The 17,110-nt window shown below is 38.5% G+C and overlaps 1 protein-coding gene across 1 annotated transcript; it reads right to left on the reverse strand.

The window, feature by feature from the left end:
* Nucleotides 1–592: 592 nt before the first annotated feature.
* Nucleotides 593–16,857, reverse strand: PXMP4 (peroxisomal membrane protein 4). The gene is made up of 4 exons (XM_001381306.3): nucleotides 16,623–16,857; nucleotides 4,455–4,517; nucleotides 4,000–4,198; nucleotides 593–3,360 (listed from the first exon to the last, which is right to left on the reverse strand). Exons 1-4 carry the CDS (start codon nucleotides 16,733–16,735, stop codon nucleotides 3,097–3,099), a joined length of 639 nt encoding a protein of 212 aa, XP_001381343.1. The 5' UTR covers nucleotides 16,736–16,857; the 3' UTR covers nucleotides 593–3,096.
* Nucleotides 16,858–17,110: the final 253 nt, after the last annotated feature.

Genomic DNA, 17,110 nt, shown 5'->3' on the forward strand with positions numbered 1-17,110 from the left:
TGCCCTCTTTGGGAAGCAATAGAGTACCTTTTACTATAAAATAAGAATTAAAATAAGTTCATAGACTTTGTTTTAAAGTTGGAAAGGACTTCAAAGATCTTTTAGTTCAACCTCATTTTTCTGCTGAAGAATCAGAGGTCAAAAGAAATTTTTCTTTTTTTTTTTTACAAAAACCAAACATAATTTGCCAAAGAGAACAAAACACTTTTGAAAACTCTTGAGTTGATGGTGATTTCTGGATTAGTTACTGGATGATTTTACATTCTAGGAAAGAGATACTAAACCATAGTCCTTTTTAGACCCCAAAACATCTGCAGAGGAAAAAAAATCCAAATTGCAACATTTACCCATAGCAGAAAAGCTTGTTGCTCAAAGCCCATTTGGGGATACTTCCCCAACAGGGAGCCATTATTTCAAACCCATCTCAAATTGAAGAGATTCCCATTGGAAAGGCCCCAAATAGACTTTTCTTTCATCTGACAAGGCATCAACCATGACTGATTTTTCTTTTTAAGTACCCACAAGTCAATTACATAACCATCATCTGATTAGAGGGACAGTCATAATAAAAAGCACAGTGTCTGGCACAAAGTCAGTTTTATATTTTTATTTGTAAATTTTGATGGCTAATAATAATGATTTCCTCTACTAGAACCATTAAAATCATGATGGGAGACAGCATGGCATGGTAGAAGGCTAGCCTTGGAATCAGGAAAACCTGCCTCTCACAAAAATTGGCTATGGGATCACTTAACTTCTCAGAGGACTAAAATTCTAAATTACAAATTAGTTACCAATCCACAAAGGTGGAGGGAGTTCCCACAATAGGAGTTTCCTACACTGATAAACCACAGGTCTCCACAAATACATTAAACTAAAAATAATGACTCTTTACATTAAAATAACATCACAAGTAATAAAATATTTTCACAAACATTATCTCAAGTGATCTCTACACTAGCCTTGGGAATTGTTAGATTAAAATTGTGAGGCTGGACACAAATTTTATGATTTTAGAATGATTTATGATTTTTTTTATGATTTTATGATTTATAATGACAGGAGAAGGGAAGGAAGTTGAGAGAGGAGGTAGGTTACTTTTCTAGCTTCTCCATTTAGCTTGCTATTTTGCAGCAGCCATGTGGGTCCACCAGTCAGCACCAACATGGAAACAGACCAAAAATCCAGTTCTGCCTCAGTTTATCAGACTTTCTCTCCGCCCACTGATACATCACATCTAGCAATCCAAGTCTCCTTTCTCCTTTGCCTAGGAAGTTCAGGCCTGCCTCCAGTCTCATGATCCCTTCCCTCAATTGCTGGTTTTTCCTGCTGACTACAGGGGGCACCAGAGCTTCCATTCTATCCTCAGGATTTAAGTCCCCTCAATTTCCTTCAAACAATCAGCACATACATATTAACCCCATTTGCCAAACAAGGAAAGAGAAGTTCAGAAAAATGAAACAACTTCTCAAGGTCAGAAAACTAGGAACAGAGCTAGAAACTGAACCAAAGCTTAGTAAAGGACCTTTCCCCAACCCTTCTGAGGGTCCAAAAAGTCAGAGAATTCCAAAGTAACAGAAAACTGAAAGGGGAAAAAAAGAGGGGACAAAGGGGACATGGCAAAGACATTAAAGTTTAATTTATTTATGCAAAGGGTCTTGTGCAAGCTACCTAAAAAGGCTTAGAAATAAAGGAAAATTCACTTTAGCATACTAGTCTGAGGTTATAAAAGGACTTGGGCCCTGATAGGACTCAGTTCAGCCAAAGATTATCCCTGGAGAAGAGGCCTAATCCAGGAAGGCTGCCTAGAAAGCAGGAGGGAAGGTGACAAGTACTTTGGTTGAACTATGCTCTTAGAATCAAGAATCCTGAATGCAATTGGGCAGACAATCGAAAAGTAGAAGGTGGAAGGTGAGGCTTGGCTGAATGTGTGCTTCATTCTTTTCTCTTCTTGATGTCACCCTTCGGTTTCTCATTAATGTTTTGATGCTTTATTCTAATCTGACTTGCTACAAATTTGAAACAGGCAAAATAATAGCAGATATCCATCAGCTTCTAACATGCACAAATGGCCCCAATCTGATTTGCTTTCAAGTTATATGTACATCTGTTTTATTATTTGTGCAGCACAAACTATGCTTGCCAAAATCATTCTATACAGTGATACTTATTTCAAAAGCCAAGTTTAAACTCCTTATGGTTCCCTAAAGGATGATTTTCCCCTTTGCCATGCAAGGAAAAAGCCAAATGGAAAACCTGATTCTCACACACCTGTAAACATACTTTATCAGGGAGGAGAAAAGATCAAATGAAAGAAAATCTAATTCATTTGTCATTTACTGCTTTCTTAGAAAATATCAATACTAACAAATATGTGGGCCTTTTGCAGTTTGAGACAGAGGAAACACAAAATCACCCCTGAAGAAACCAGTGAGTTACTTAATGGTACTTTCTTCTGAAGAAGCAGCTATGGCTCAGTAGTTAGACAGCTGGGCCTGAAGCAAAGAAGACCTGAGTTCAAATCCAACCTCAGATACTTCCTAGCTGTGTGACCTTGGGCAAATAACAACCTCCGACTGCCTGACAAAAGAATCTGCCAAACAGATTTCCACAGTAAAATACTTGAAGTAATGGAAAGATGTGTCTTCTGTACATAAGTACCTCTGAGCAGAATTGTGTTTTGTTCTGTTCTTTGAAACCCTTACATCCTGTTTTAGTAGTTTTTTAAAAATAAAAAAAGATTTGTATTCCATCGATGGTCTAAATAAATTCCATGTCTTTACATAGTAAGTACCTTGATTTTAAAAAACAGTTCTTTACTTTGTAAATATTTTAGGGTCCCTGTTATCAATGAAATGAAACCTGAATGATGCTTAGAGAATGAAATAAATCATCTCTAGCATTGTCTCTATAAATTTTTGTTGACAAAAAAAAGCTAACAGAAAAAAATGACCCTAGTTCAAACAATGTTTGTCTAAAAAATTAACAAGAAATTAATTCAAGGGATGGTTAAGGCTGATCTGAAAACTCTTTAGGTTTATGACAGAACAAAAGTCATTTACTTTTACCCTGTCCATGTTTCCTGAAGCCTGTGAATTACTTCCCAGGGCTGCTTTTATTATAAATTAGGAAATCAGAAATGTCGTGCCACACATTGCTGTCGTCATAGAGGTATGTCATGGAGGACTGCAGAGATGGTTGAAGGGTATGTCTGTGGTACTGAAAGAGCCAGAGAATGAGTCCCCAGATGATAGCAGAAAACAAAGGAAAGGGATCCTGTTTTGGCTCTGGGATGACGCCTTTCTCAACTGCTAGCCGGGCCAATCCAAACAGGATTCGAGACAGCAGGTACATGTTAATCTGCAAAAAGGAAAACCTAAGTAGGAAACTGAATGATATTCTGGGGTATGGCAGCCCTCAAACTGCCCACTGTGCTTCATTGTCCCTTCCATCCCAGGCTCCTTGTCAACCAGGCATGAACCAAGAAGGAAAAAAGCCCAGCAGACAGGGAGAAGTACAATACCACATGGTGTGATGCCATCACAGCATTTCAAAGGTAGGGAGGAGCCACAGGCCTGGGGAATGAGTCATCATTTAACAGTGTTACTTAATCATGCACTTTTCTCTGACAGCAAAGTGAGCCAGGAAAATCCCATCTTGAGGAAGGTTGTAATGGGTGATTAGAAGAACATCCAGGCTGAGAGAGGCTGGCAGGAGGGGAATGCAGGTGCAGGCAACTTTAACCAAGTGGGATAATCAGTCTAATTTTAGGCCTTGATGGCAGCTTGAGCTAATGATTAATCACAATGTGATAATGAATGGCCTGCACAGACATGGGGCTGCCTGGGGGGGTGGGGAGGTGGAAGGAGGTTCCCATGGAAAAATGCTACCCTGAAAAACCATAACCAAGAAGTCAAAAAACAAATCTGAAAGAGAAAGAGATCAGATGCTGGTAAATAACTACTTGGGAAAAAAGGGGGGGGGGGTTCAATCATTTACCTGACTGTTGATGTTATTATTTTCTCCAAAAATCAACCAGCCACCGATACAGGCTGCCAGGAAGGAATGAAACTGGAAGGTCTGTCCCTGGACATGGGACTGCAAGGCACACAAGCCTTTATAGGTAAAAACAAAGTAAGCCAGGTTTCTGGAATGTGTGTATGTGGCCTGAAAAATTGCCTTGAGCTTCTCCTTTAGGCTAGGTAAACAAAGCAACACAAACACACACATACACAAAGAGAATAAGGAAGACTATGATCAGAATCAAAATGTGAAGCCAAGAGAATATTTTCTTTTGGAACCCAATGGAAACTTTGCATGCAAGGGTGAGGGGATTGGTTAGTTTCCAAAATTTAGTAATGTATTTTCCCAAGGACAAGATCATACTATGTTTAAGATTCAGGAATGCTGCTGGAGATAAGTCATGCAGAAATACAAAACCAGAGAGTTCATACCTTCCACTTCTGAAGAGAAACGTCATGACCAGAGCATGGGGTGCACGGATTTTAGCTCCATAGCTGGGAAAGAAAAATATTAAGAAACAATTTTCATAGGATATTAGGCTTTTTGGATAGGTCTTTAACAATAGCAAATGATTGAGCTGCCCTTCATCTCTCAGGCAAACAAGACTAATCAACTCCATCAATATATCTTTATTTACACACTCATTGATTATAATACATAGACTATTAGAGCTGGAAGAGATCTTAGAGGACACATGGTCCAACACCCTCACTGAGACTTCTGGGGGTAGAATAGAGAAACACTCAGCTGAGCTTTCCCAACATTCCCCTCCAAAAAACTTTAAAATAATGCTTCAAATCTCAAATCAAATTCTAGAGTGGCATAACCAGCAAAAGGTCAGAGTAAGACATCCCTTCAGCCTAAGACAGAAAATCAGAGAGATTTGTGACATAGGGAGTGGGGGGGGGATTCAGAGGGATTCAGAGAGCCTGGAGACCACATGAATGAAACACTAGTGCAGTGGTTCTAAACCTTCTAATGCCGTGACCCCGCAATACAGTTCCTCATGTTGCCGTGACCCCAAACCAAAAAATTATTTTGGTGGCTACTTCAAAACTGTAATTTTGCTACATGATGATTCGGAATGTAAATACCTGATATGCATTATGTATTCTCATTGCTACAAATTGAGAGGTTGAGAACCGCTGCACTAGAGGTAGGACTAAGAGGTGGTGACAGAAGCTGGATCAGCTTCAGGAGCTCTTAAGCCAGAGTCAGTAAGGTAATCAGGCAACTGGTCAGAAAGTGATTTACAGGGTACCCCTGTGATAGCAAAGGGCATAGGACCAGATGCTATTTGTCAATTCCATTGCCTATACCCACTTCTAGGTCATAGTTCAAGGGCAAAGAGGTGCACATTCAGTCAAGAGGGAGTGGAAGCCCTAAGAAACAGTATTACTTCTAGCCTCAAGGAACCAAGGACCCTAAAGATCATTACCATTTCTGGTCCCAAGGGAAGAGGAGCCCTGAGAAGCAGTATCAACTGCAATCCCAAGGGAACAGGGGCCTTTTCTGGGTAAGGACCAGAAGGTAGATCAACAGATTAACAATCAAACCTCTTGCCAGACCATACCACCTTGGAAGCACCTAAAACTTCCAAACCCCAGAACAAGCTCTGAAAACAACAATGCAAAAACAAAAACAAGCAAGCAAGCAAAAAACCTAAATCTTGAGACAAAGCTCTTCCCTTCTTCCATAATAGGAACAGAGTCCACCTTTAAGATAAATTCTAAATCAAGAATTAGCATGCAGGGGGAAGCTGGGTGGCTTAATGTATGGAGGGCCAGGCCTAGAGATAGGAGGTCCTAGATTCAAAGTTGGCCTCTGACACTTTCTAGCTGTGTCACCCTGGGCCAGTCACTTAAGCCCCATTGTCTAATCCTACCATTCTTCCGCCTTGGAACTAATACACAATATTGATTCTAAGACGAAAGGTAAAGGTTAAAAAAAAAAGAAGAATTAGCATGCAAAAATGAGCAAACAACAAAAAAGAACTTGACCATAAAAAGTTATCATAATGACAGGGAAGATCAAACTCAGAAGACAATGAATCCAAAACAATTATAAGGAAAGCCTCAAGTCAATATGTGAATTGGGCACAAGCCCAACAATTCCTGGAAGAGCTAAAAAGTTATTTTAATCAGAATAGTAGAGGAAAATTTAAGGAAGGAAAGGAAATCAAAGGAAGAAAATTATAAAAAGACATTTAACATCTTGGTAAAAGAGGCACCAAAAATACTGCAGAAAATAACACATTAAAAAAGAGAATTGGTCAAATGGGAAAAGTATAAAAAATGATTTTCTAAAATAATTCCTTAAAAAGAAGAATTGGCCCAATGGAGAAAGAGGTACAAAAGATCACTAAAGAAAATAAGTTCTCAAAAATTAGAATTTGGCAAGTGGACATTAATGACTCCATGACATAATGGAAAACAATAAAATGAAGACAAATAATGAAAACAAAAAGAAGAAAATGTGAACTATCTCATCAGAAAAACAACTAACCTAGAAAATAATGGATGAGAGAGAATTTTTAAAATTTTGGATTACCTGAGAGATCAAAGAATCAAGATGCCATATTTCAATAACTTACCACGGAAAATTGTCCCAATATCCTAGAATCAAAGGGTAAAATTTGGAAAACAATCCACTAATCACTTTCTGAAAGTGATCTCAAAATGAAAACTCCAGGAACATTAGAGCCAAATTCCAGAACTTTCAAGTCAAAGAGAAAATACTTCTATAACTCAAAAAGAAATAATTCAAATACTGTGGAGCCATAATTAGGATCATATTCAGTAGCTACCACATAAAAAGAATATAGGGCTCAGAATATGGCATTCCAGAAGGCAAAAGTTTGGGATTACAACCAAGAATAATCTACCCAAAAAAACAGAATCTAATCTTTCAAGGGGAAAAATGGATATTTCATTAAATAGAGGACTTTCAAGTATTCATGATGAAAATACCAGAGTTGAACAGAAAATCTGACTTTCAAATATAAGATTCAAGAGAAGCATAAAAAGACAAACTTGAAAAAGAAATTATAAGGGACTCAATAAAGTTAAATTATTTTGACTTTCTATGTGGGAAGTCAGCACATTTTATCATTCCTATGGCAGTTGGAAGGATTCTAGAAAGAAAGAGAATGTAGGGATGCCAAAGATCACTCTACTGCAAATATGAATAACATGGAAATATGTTTTGAACAATGATACATGTATAACTCAGTGGAACTGCTTGTCACCTTCAGGAAGAGGAGGAAAGAGCCAGGATGGGGTTGGGGAATCATGAATCATGTAACCGTGAAAAACAGTTTAAATTTTAAAAAAATTTTTAATTAAAAAAAAGAAGGATGTAGAGTAAATTGATTATGTTGGAATGATATTTTTTTAAATGGATAGATGAGATAAAGGGATACCCTGGGAGAATGGGGAAGTGAAGGAAGAATGGGGAAAATTATCTCACATAAAAGAGTATCTCACACAAGAAAGAGTTGTTACAGTGGAGGGGGAAATGAGGGAGGGGCAATGCTTGAATCTCACTCATATCTAAATTAGTTCAAAAAGGGAAAATATATATATACACACTCAATTGGTAATAAAAATCTATTTTATTCAACAGATAAGTAGAAGGGAAAGGGGATAAAAGAAAGAGGTCAGGGTAATAAAAGACAAGGCAGAGAAAAGAAGGCTGGGGTCAGAAGCAAAACAGACTTGAGGCGAGAGAAAAGAAAAAAAAAGAGAAAAGGATAAACAGAAGAAAATAGGATGGAGGGAACTGCACAGTTAGTAATCATAATTATGAATGTGAATGGGATGAACTCACCCATGGATGCTAATAGCAGAGTGGATTAGAAACCAGAATTCAACAATATGTTGTTTACAAGAAACACATTTAAAACAGAAAGACATATTCCAAGTAAAAAAAAGGGTGATTGCTTCAGCTAAGGTAAAAAAATAAAAAAGTAAGAGTAGTATCAATATTAAATTTAACTCTCCCCTGATTGTGAAATTGAAATTAACTCTCCCGTGATTGTGAAGATTAAATTGTAATCCCTGCCCATTTTTAGATCTACTCACCTAAAGTATAAACAGATACTTAAAGTTGAATGGGGAGATCTGCCCATTTTTAGATTTAATCACCAAAGGTGTAAACACCCATTCACACTTGAGTGGGGGAGGTCTGTAACCCACGTGTGCAATAGTGGGTGACAAATCAGAATTGACTGACTGCCTCCTGGGTAGTCCTAAAGTAAAACTTCAATTGTGATTGGTCAATGTAAAATTAGGGAAAGGCACAGGAAGTGATGCAAAAGAAAGTGTCTTTAAAAGAGAGTTACAACTTCCTGAGTCAGTTCTACTTGGAGAGGAAGCTGAAAAAGAATCTGCTGACTGGACCTGAGACCCTGTTCTTGGTGAGACTGTCCTTATATCTCTTCCTTTGAAATGACACGTGTTGAGTGAAAAATTTTAGCTGACTCTTAACTGCTGGATTTTTCTGAAGAGACTAGCCTCAGGAGAGACCTATCCTCTTGAGAGAGGCTTCTCCAGCTAAACTAAACTCCCCTGTCCAGGTTGAGCCACGGGCTGGGAGTAAATTACTTAGTGCTTAGGCTAGATATCTTACCCTATTCTCACTCTGATTTTTTTACTTCACTCTTTCTATATTTTGTAAATAAATTATAAATAAATCTCTTTGGGATAAATTAAACTTCTGGTCACCCTATTTTTAAATATAATCGAGTCCAACCTTTTTAAATAATTAACCCTTTTTTCACCATTTCAGTAGTAATTATGATCTCAAATAAAGCAAATGCACAAATAGAACTAATTAAGAGATAAGTAATGAAATTATGTTTTGCTAAAAGATATAATAAAAATGATTACATGATTTAGGAGATAGATTGATTCCATAAGTAAATTAGGGAATCATAGAAGAGTTTATATGGCATATCTATGGCCAAATAACATTTTAAGATCTAAAATGAATAATTTTGATTATGTTAAATTAAAAAGCTTTTATACAAACAAAACCAATGTAACCAAGATTAGAAGGGAAACAATAAACTGGGAAAACTTTTTATATCAAATCTCTCTGATAAAGGTCTAATTCCTCAAATTTATAGAGAACTAAGTCATACTTATAATAAGTCATTCCCTAATTGACAAATGGCCAACGGATAGGAAAAAGCAACTTTCAGAAGAAGAAATCAAAGCTATTAATAGTCATACAAAAAATGATCTAAATCACTCTTGATTAGAGAAATGAAAACTAAAACAACTCTGAATTACCACCTCACACCTATCAGATTGTCCCATATGATGGTAAAGGGACGTGATAAATGTTGGAAGGGATATGGTAAAGTTGGAACACTAATGTATGTGGAGTTCTGAACTTATCCAGCCATTCTGGAGGACAATTTGGAACTATGCCCAAAGGACTATAAAACTGTGCATACCCTTTGATCCAGTAATTACATAGTTGATAAATGGTCAAAAGATATGAAGAGGCAGTTTTCAGAAGAAATCAAAGCTACCAGTAATCACATAAAAAAAGTTCCAAAATGCCAATGTAGAGAAATGCAAAGTAAAACAACTCTGCAATACCACTTGATATCTATCTAATTGCTAACATGACCAAAAAGGAAAATGACAAACCCAAATGAGAACATCTTAGAACTATGCCCAAAGGACATCCTATATATACCCTTTGACCTAGCAATATTTCTATTAGATCTGTATCTAAGATAAATCAAAGAAAAGAGAAAAGGAAATTTGTACAAAAAATATTTATAGCAGCTCTCTTTGTGGTGGCAAAGAATTAGAAATTGAGGGGATGTCCATCAATTGAAGAATGGCTGAACAAGTTGTGGTATATGATTGTGATGTAATTCTACTGGTGCTCTAAAAAATGATTAGAGGGGCAGTTGAGTAGCTCAGTGGATTAAGAGCCAGGCCTAGAGATGGGAGGTCCTAGGTTCAAATCTGGCCTCAGACACTTTTTTCAAATGATTGTTTAAAAAAAAATTTTTACATGTATTTGGAAAATACTTAAAATAAAAATTTTAAATAAAGAGGAAAATGAAACTTGGTTTGAGGAACTTGTCCATAATCAATTAACAACGAATGTGTGAATTGACTGTGAAAGGAAGTGAGGTTACAAAGAGAAATAAGTCATATTTTTTGCCTACAAAAATATATAGGGGGGCAGCTAGGTAGCTCAATAGATCAAGCACCTAACCTAGAGTAGGAGAGGTCCTGGATTCAAATATGACCTGAGATACGCCTAGGCAAGTTACTTAACCCCAATTGCCCAGCCCTTAAAACTTTTCTGCCTTGGAACCAATACTTTTTGTGTTTTGTGTGTGTGTGTGTTTTTAAAGTATATGCAATATCTAGGAAAATGCTCACCCATAAACCTGTAAGAGTCTTCTCCAACTTCACTCCCCTCTCTATTCTCCCATACTCCACAGGGCCATATGAGGGAAGGGATCTTCAGGTTTTGTTCTGATCTCAAATGAAGAATTCTTAATGAGACAATTTCCCAATGAGACAATTTCCCATTATCCTTTCCATCCTCCTTCTCCTTTGTATGCTGGGTTTGGTAGATTTTGCTTCCAATTACAGCATAAGAAGCTCTTTACTGCTGGGTAGAAAAACTAAGACAACCAAGAAGAATCTGGATGAACTTGAAGAGCAACTACAAAATAGGAAAGCAAACACTGTAGATAGAAACCATAGAAGCAGATCACATTAGATTTATGAGCCACCCAAATCTAGGATCTGATAGTGGCCCTAAAGGTCAAGGGGCAACTTGACAATAGGGAAGAGAACCCTACTGCCCCCAATCTCAGCTGTTTAAGGATGTCCCCTTAAATATCTAAGTTTTCATTAACAATCTACCAAAGATCTATCATTCAGGAAGTCAGCTACAGTCTTTTGAAATATGAGTTTCTTTTGCCTATATCATCCCTCAGGACAACAAGTTCCTTAAATATCTTACTGCATGAGGGAGACCTATCATCAATCTGCCTTAAATTTATTCTTATCAACATATCAACTTCCCTGTGGCTTCTGGTAACCTGAGATTTGTTGAAAGTCTTTTTAACCCTTTCCATCCTCTCTACAAAATTTAAAAACACATCATTTGTATCCCCCTTAGTTTTAATACTCAAATTTAAATGACATTGGAATATATGCATGTAAAAAGGGGGTCAAACTCAAATGGAGGGGGCCCTTAGGTGGCTAAATGGGTAGAGAGCCAGACCTGGGGATAAGAAGTCCTGGGTTCAAATGTGGCCTCAGATATGTCCAGGCTTTGTGATTCTGGGCAAGTTACTTAACCCCAATTGCCTAGACATTACCACTCAAGCCTTGGAGCCACCTAAAATGCTTCAGAAACCTCTTGGTTGACTTCTAGCCTCTCCATTCTCTAATCCATCTTTCCATACAACTACCAAATATTCCTAAAACAGATCTGATTATAACAATACTTCTCAAAATTCTTCTTGTGGCTCCCTATTGTCTCTAAGATAAAATACAAAATCCTCATTCTGTCACTTAAAAGCTCTATAATAAAGTATTTACTTATCTTTTCATACTTATTTCATGTTATTTCCCCTTAACATGATTATATTCCAGGAATATTTCAGGTAGTTTTTCCTTCAAGGCTCAGCATAAATGTTACCTTTTATTAAACAAAGCCTTTTCTGATTCCCTTCAGTTATTAGTACTTTCTCTTTCCTCTAAACTGGAGGCTCTTAACCTGGGGCCTGTGAACTTGTTTTGGTTTTTTAATTTGATAACCATATTTCAATATAACTGATTTCTACTGTAATCTTGTATACTTTAGGTGTAGCAGTCCACACCTAGCTATGGACAAGGGAAACAGTTAGAATGTACGGAGTGGCTTGGAAGAGAGTATGCTCAGTCTTGGCTAGTAAAGCCTCTAACCCTTGACCCCAGCTTCCCCCAGGTTAGGCGGGAAAACAGGTTTCTTTGTGTTCACCTGGCTAAGAAAAACCACACCTATACCTTGTCATTAACCAATGATAATCATCCCTATGTATTGTGTATATTTGCATATCAAAGACATTAAAAGGAGCAGCCACAGCAGTCACCTCCCTCTCTTGGATCTTACCTCTCACTTATGTCTGTGCCAAGCTCCATCTTTAATTTCTTTCCTTCTCTATCTCTCTCACCTGGGACTTGGCCTTAGGCCAGGCACTTTCTTTTCCAATGTTAATACCTAGCTCATCCTAATTCATCCTATTACCTGCACCCTATTCTCTCAGCCTTAAGGTTCATTTGGCAACTGGCTTAAAGAACCTAGGCTAATTCTCTCAGCTAAGTTCTCTATCATGTCTCCGACCTGAGTGGTGGTAAATTTGGGACTACTGGATGGTTTGTGCCTTTGTGTAGTCCAGAGATCGGAGTTCTACTGTGGCTCCATTGTAATTAATACGGCTTGGTTTCTGACTCATTTCTGCCATCTCATACCTGGCTCCGTCACGCCCCCCGAGGAATCCAATCTACTATCTTTTCTTTCTCTCTCTCTCTCCTTGAGGCATTCGCAGAGACTGCCTCATTAGGCATTTAAAAATATTATTCTGAGAAGGGGTTCATAAGCTTCAGACTGTTAAAGGAGTTCATTCAGGGATGTGCTCATTTGTAACAAAGCATTCTGAAAATGCACTGACCCACTTATAAGTTTAAGCTTCATCATTAACATTTTTCTCTATTACATTTAAAAAACAATCAACAAAAACAATCAGTCAAGCACTGATTTGTAGCCTTTGCGAATTCCTAAGATTTAAATGCTCACATGCAAAATGAACAAATCAGCTCTCCAGGGCCAGTACAACTCAGCTCCAGCACACCTTGGAGTCTGTAACACAAAAAATTAAGAACCCCTGCTCCAAATTATCTTTTACTTCCTTTTTTGCATTTCTAATAAATGTAATCTTAAGGAAAAGGGCTATTTCCTTTTTTTTTTTGGTGGTGGTAGTGGGGCAACTTTTTAACCCTAGAAAAATGACTTGTACCTAAGAGGTGCTTAATGATTATTTGTTGAATTAGGGAATGGGTTCACTATCTACAAGATCTTCAGTTTTCTTTCTGGACAACTCTAATTGTTAGAAATCTCTTGCACTGATTTGGAACTATGCCCAAAGGACTTTAAAAGACTGTCTGCCCTTTGATTCAGCAATACCACCACTGGGTTTGTACCCCAAAGAGACAATACGAAAAAATGCATGTACAAAAATATTCATAGCTGTGCTCCTTGTAGTGGCAAAAAATTGGAAAAGGAGGGGGTGTCCATTGATTGGGGAATAGCTGAACAAAGAGTGGTGTATGTTGGTGATGGAATACTATTGTGCTCAAAGGAATAATAAACTGGAGGAATTCCATGTGAACTGGAAAGACCTCCACGAATTGATACAGAGCGAAAGGAGTAGAACCAGGAGAACATTGTACACAGAGACTGATACACTGTGGCACAATCCAATGTAATAGACTTCTATATCAAGTAGCAATTCAATGATCCAGGACAATCCTAAGGGACTTATGAGAAAGAATGCTATCCACATCCAGAGAAAGAACTATGGGAGCAGAAATGCAGAAGAAAAACATATGATCCATCACGTGGTTCAGTGGGTATATGATTGTGGATTTTGACTTTAACTGATCATTCTATTGCAAATATTAATAATATGGAAATAGGTTTTGAACAATAATACATGTATAAAGCAGTGGAATTGCTTGTCAGTTCAGGGAGGGGGGAGGGAAGAGGGGAAGAAAAGAACATGAATCCTGTAACCATGGAAAAATATTATGAATTAATTAATAAAAGCACTAAAATGGGACAAAAAACAAATCTCTTGCACTGGAATTAAAAAAAAATCTCTTGCATTACTGATTCCTTATGCAATCAAGTAAAACAAGAAGAATCACATGAGCCTTTCCAATATTTGAAGACAACACTCTGACTACTCCTAAGTCTTATCTTTCCCAGAGTAAGTGTTTTGTTGGCACATCCTTATCATTAAGTATGACATTCATCCAAATATCTTGCTAGACAATTCTTTCAAACAATCCTCATATAACATGTAGCCTTCAGAATTAGACAAAATGCTCTACATGCAGTCTGGCAGGGCAGATAAGAGTGGGACTACCATTAGTCTGATTAGGAACTCTATGTTAAAAAAACAAAGCCCTTATCTTCTACCTTAGAATCAAAAAGTATATTCTAAAGCAGAAGAGCAAAAAGGGCTAGGCAACTGGGGTTAAGTGATACCCAGGATCACAGAGCTAGGAAGTGGGGCCACATTTGAACCTAGGACCTCTCATTTCTAGATCTGGCTTGTTCTCTATCCACTGAGTCACTTAAGTTGCCCCTGAATCCCATACTTTTATTAATGTCATTGAACAACAAACTGGCTTTTTTTAACTAATCACACTTTTGATTCACACTGAAATTTCATTCAACTACAATTTCCAATGTTTTTCCCAAGTTTAAAGTCTATATAACAAAATAACACTTCAGTACATGTTCAGTACATGAACTGCCTCTAACTAGTACACTTCCAAGAATAATATGAAACTCACTCAAATTGCATTGTCAAATCCCCTTCCCATCTCCCACCCACCCAATTTCAATTCATTGATCTTATTCCAGGTTGTGGAGGCTCTGTGAGGTGGTTTCCCAAATCACAGGTAGAAACATGCTGCATTGTGCAATATAAATACATGTTATACAGGAATACAATGTAGGAGGGGGAGAATTTGTGACCTCTCTCCTCTCATTGTACTCTAGCCTTTTTTGGCTCCATTAAAGTTGAGGTCTGGGCACCATATTTGAAGAAAGGCATCAACAACTTGGCTTGTGACTAAAAAGAGAATAATGAGGAAACTAAGGGATTTAAAACCATGTCTTATGGAGTATCTGTTCAAGGAATTAAGAACATTTAGGGTGAAAAGGAGATTTAGGAGTTCCCTAATAATGACTGCCTTCAAATACCTGAAAGAAAGCCACTAGAAGGGAGAGTAAATTACTTCAATGTAGCTCTAGAGGGCAGAACTAGGAGCAGTGGGTTAAAGATTGATTTCCCCTCAAAAGAAAGAATTTTCTGAGGCAGCTGTCCACCAGTGGAATGCACTGCCTCATAAAGCAGTGAGTTTTCTGTCACTGTAAATGTTCAGGCACAAGTGGCCAGTCCATCACTCAGAAATGTGGTAGAAGATTCCTGCTTTGTATTGAAGGCTAGGTTTCAGATGCACTGCTAAGCATTATTTATTCTATTAACTATTGTACTAACAGTACTATTCCTTTTCTCATATTACAGCAGAGGGTTTTTTTTAACCCTTAATTTTATTTTAGTATCAATTCTAAGACAAAAGAGCAGCAAAGGCTAGGCAATCAGGGTTAAGTGACTTGCCTAGGAACAAATAATTAGTCTCAGGTCTGAGCAAATGCCAATTTTTAAAAATTATAATTGTAATGCCATTAATTTTGTTATGAGTTATTTTCCCTAAGTTGAAGAGCATCTAAATTGTTATTTTTGATTAAAAAAAAAAAGCCCAAGTGCATCTGACTCCAGGCCTGGTACTCTACCCACTGAAGTCTACCTCCCAACTTGGGAGGCCTTTTGAAGCTAAGTAGTTTGAGAGAAAATGTGAAGTATTCAAAACACCTAATGTAATCAACAGTTATATCAGTTCTTACCTCCTCAGTTTTCTCATCTCTGAAATAAGAGGGTTGGAATAAACGACCTGTTTTCCACGCATTTCTAAATTAACAATCTAGGTATGCTTGCTATGATTTTCCAGAATCACAAGCAGGAAAAAATCCTTCAAAAAAGGTTAACCTAGAATAGCAAAGTACCTTAAGATCACCTGAGGGAATAAGTGATATTTAGCTTGGAGAAGAGAAGACTGAGGAAACGTGGTAGGTGAAGCGCTGTCATGAGGAAAGGGACTTAGGTGGCTTATCTTTGGCTTTAGAGACTAGAATTGGGGAGGGGATACTGGGGGGGGGCAGAGGGAGATTACAGAGAGGCAGATCTCCAAGAGTAGAGGAATACAAAAATTAAATGGACTGTTTCTGGAGGTAGTAGGTTCTTTTTCACTAGATATCTTAAAGAAAAGCCTGAAGATCACTCGTTGAATATGTGTCAGATTCCATTCTCATCCACAGGTGTGTACTGGACTAGATGGTATGGGGGTGACTTCTCTAGAACTCCAGGATGTTGTGCAAAGTTCCTCACAGCAAGGGGTAACTTGGAAAGCAGCACTACATCCTATTTCACAATCGCCCAGGGCCCCAGGGGACGAAATGACTAGTACCTTTGGGTTCAGAACCTGGGACCACGCTTCAATGGTAGAAAACAACTTAGACTTGCCTGGCGGCTCTCCCGCTTCCTCCAGACCCTGCCTGTGACTATGATCGTGACCGTGACCTGACCCAGGGTGTATCCCCGGAACCTCGCTTCCTCCGCACTCAGAAACACGAGCTCCCGCTACCCCTGCCCCAGGCCTCAGTCCTCCAAGACCGTCTCCCGACCCTCAGCGACCCCGGAGCCCCGGCCCCCGGCTCACACGGCTCCGTTGCGGAAGCCCTTGAGCACAGCCAACGCCGCATGGTAGCGCCGCTTGCGCAACAGCGTGTTGACGGTGTAGAGCAAGTTCTCGAGCTGCGGCGGGAGGCCCATAGCCGCTGAGTGGAGCCCTGCAGGACACGGAAACAACGAGAGTACAGTGACAACCGCGAAGAAGAGCAGCTAGAACAATCCAACACCTGGCTTCCGGCACCGGGCATGACACATCATATTATAGGGGGAATGGATCCGTCACTCACGAGAAATTGACCAATCATAATCAAGAATTTACTCTTAGGGCTGGAATTTTTGTCTCATTGAACTAAAACATAACAACTATAACCAATCATAGGAGGAGCACTTCCCCCTCCGGCTTTAGCGTAAGAAAATAAGAGCCAGGATTTCTCCAATCAGAGCTTGGTGTCGTTTAGGGACCGGGCTGAGGAGCTGGGGCGGGGCTTGGGGGAATCTAGCAGAGAAATGGTAGAA

Source organism: Monodelphis domestica, chromosome 1 (genome assembly GCF_027887165.1).
Source record: "Monodelphis domestica isolate mMonDom1 chromosome 1, mMonDom1.pri, whole genome shotgun sequence".
Lineage (NCBI taxonomy): Eukaryota > Metazoa > Chordata > Mammalia > Didelphimorphia > Didelphidae > Monodelphis > Monodelphis domestica.

Excerpts from the sequence above, each read along its gene's own strand:
- PXMP4 (XM_001381306.3), bottom strand. The coding sequence starts at position 16,735 with ATGGGCCTCCCGCCGCAGCTCGAGAACTTGCTCTACACCGTCAACACG. Across the intron at positions 4,518-16,622 it reads GGCTTCCGCAACGGAGCCGT|CTATGGAGCTAAAATCCGTG; the intron begins GTGAGCCGGGGG and ends TTTCTTTCCCAG. Across the intron at positions 4,199-4,454 it reads TTTCTCTTCAGAAGTGGAAG|CCTAAAGGAGAAGCTCAAGG; the intron begins GTATGAACTCTC and ends TTGTTTACCTAG.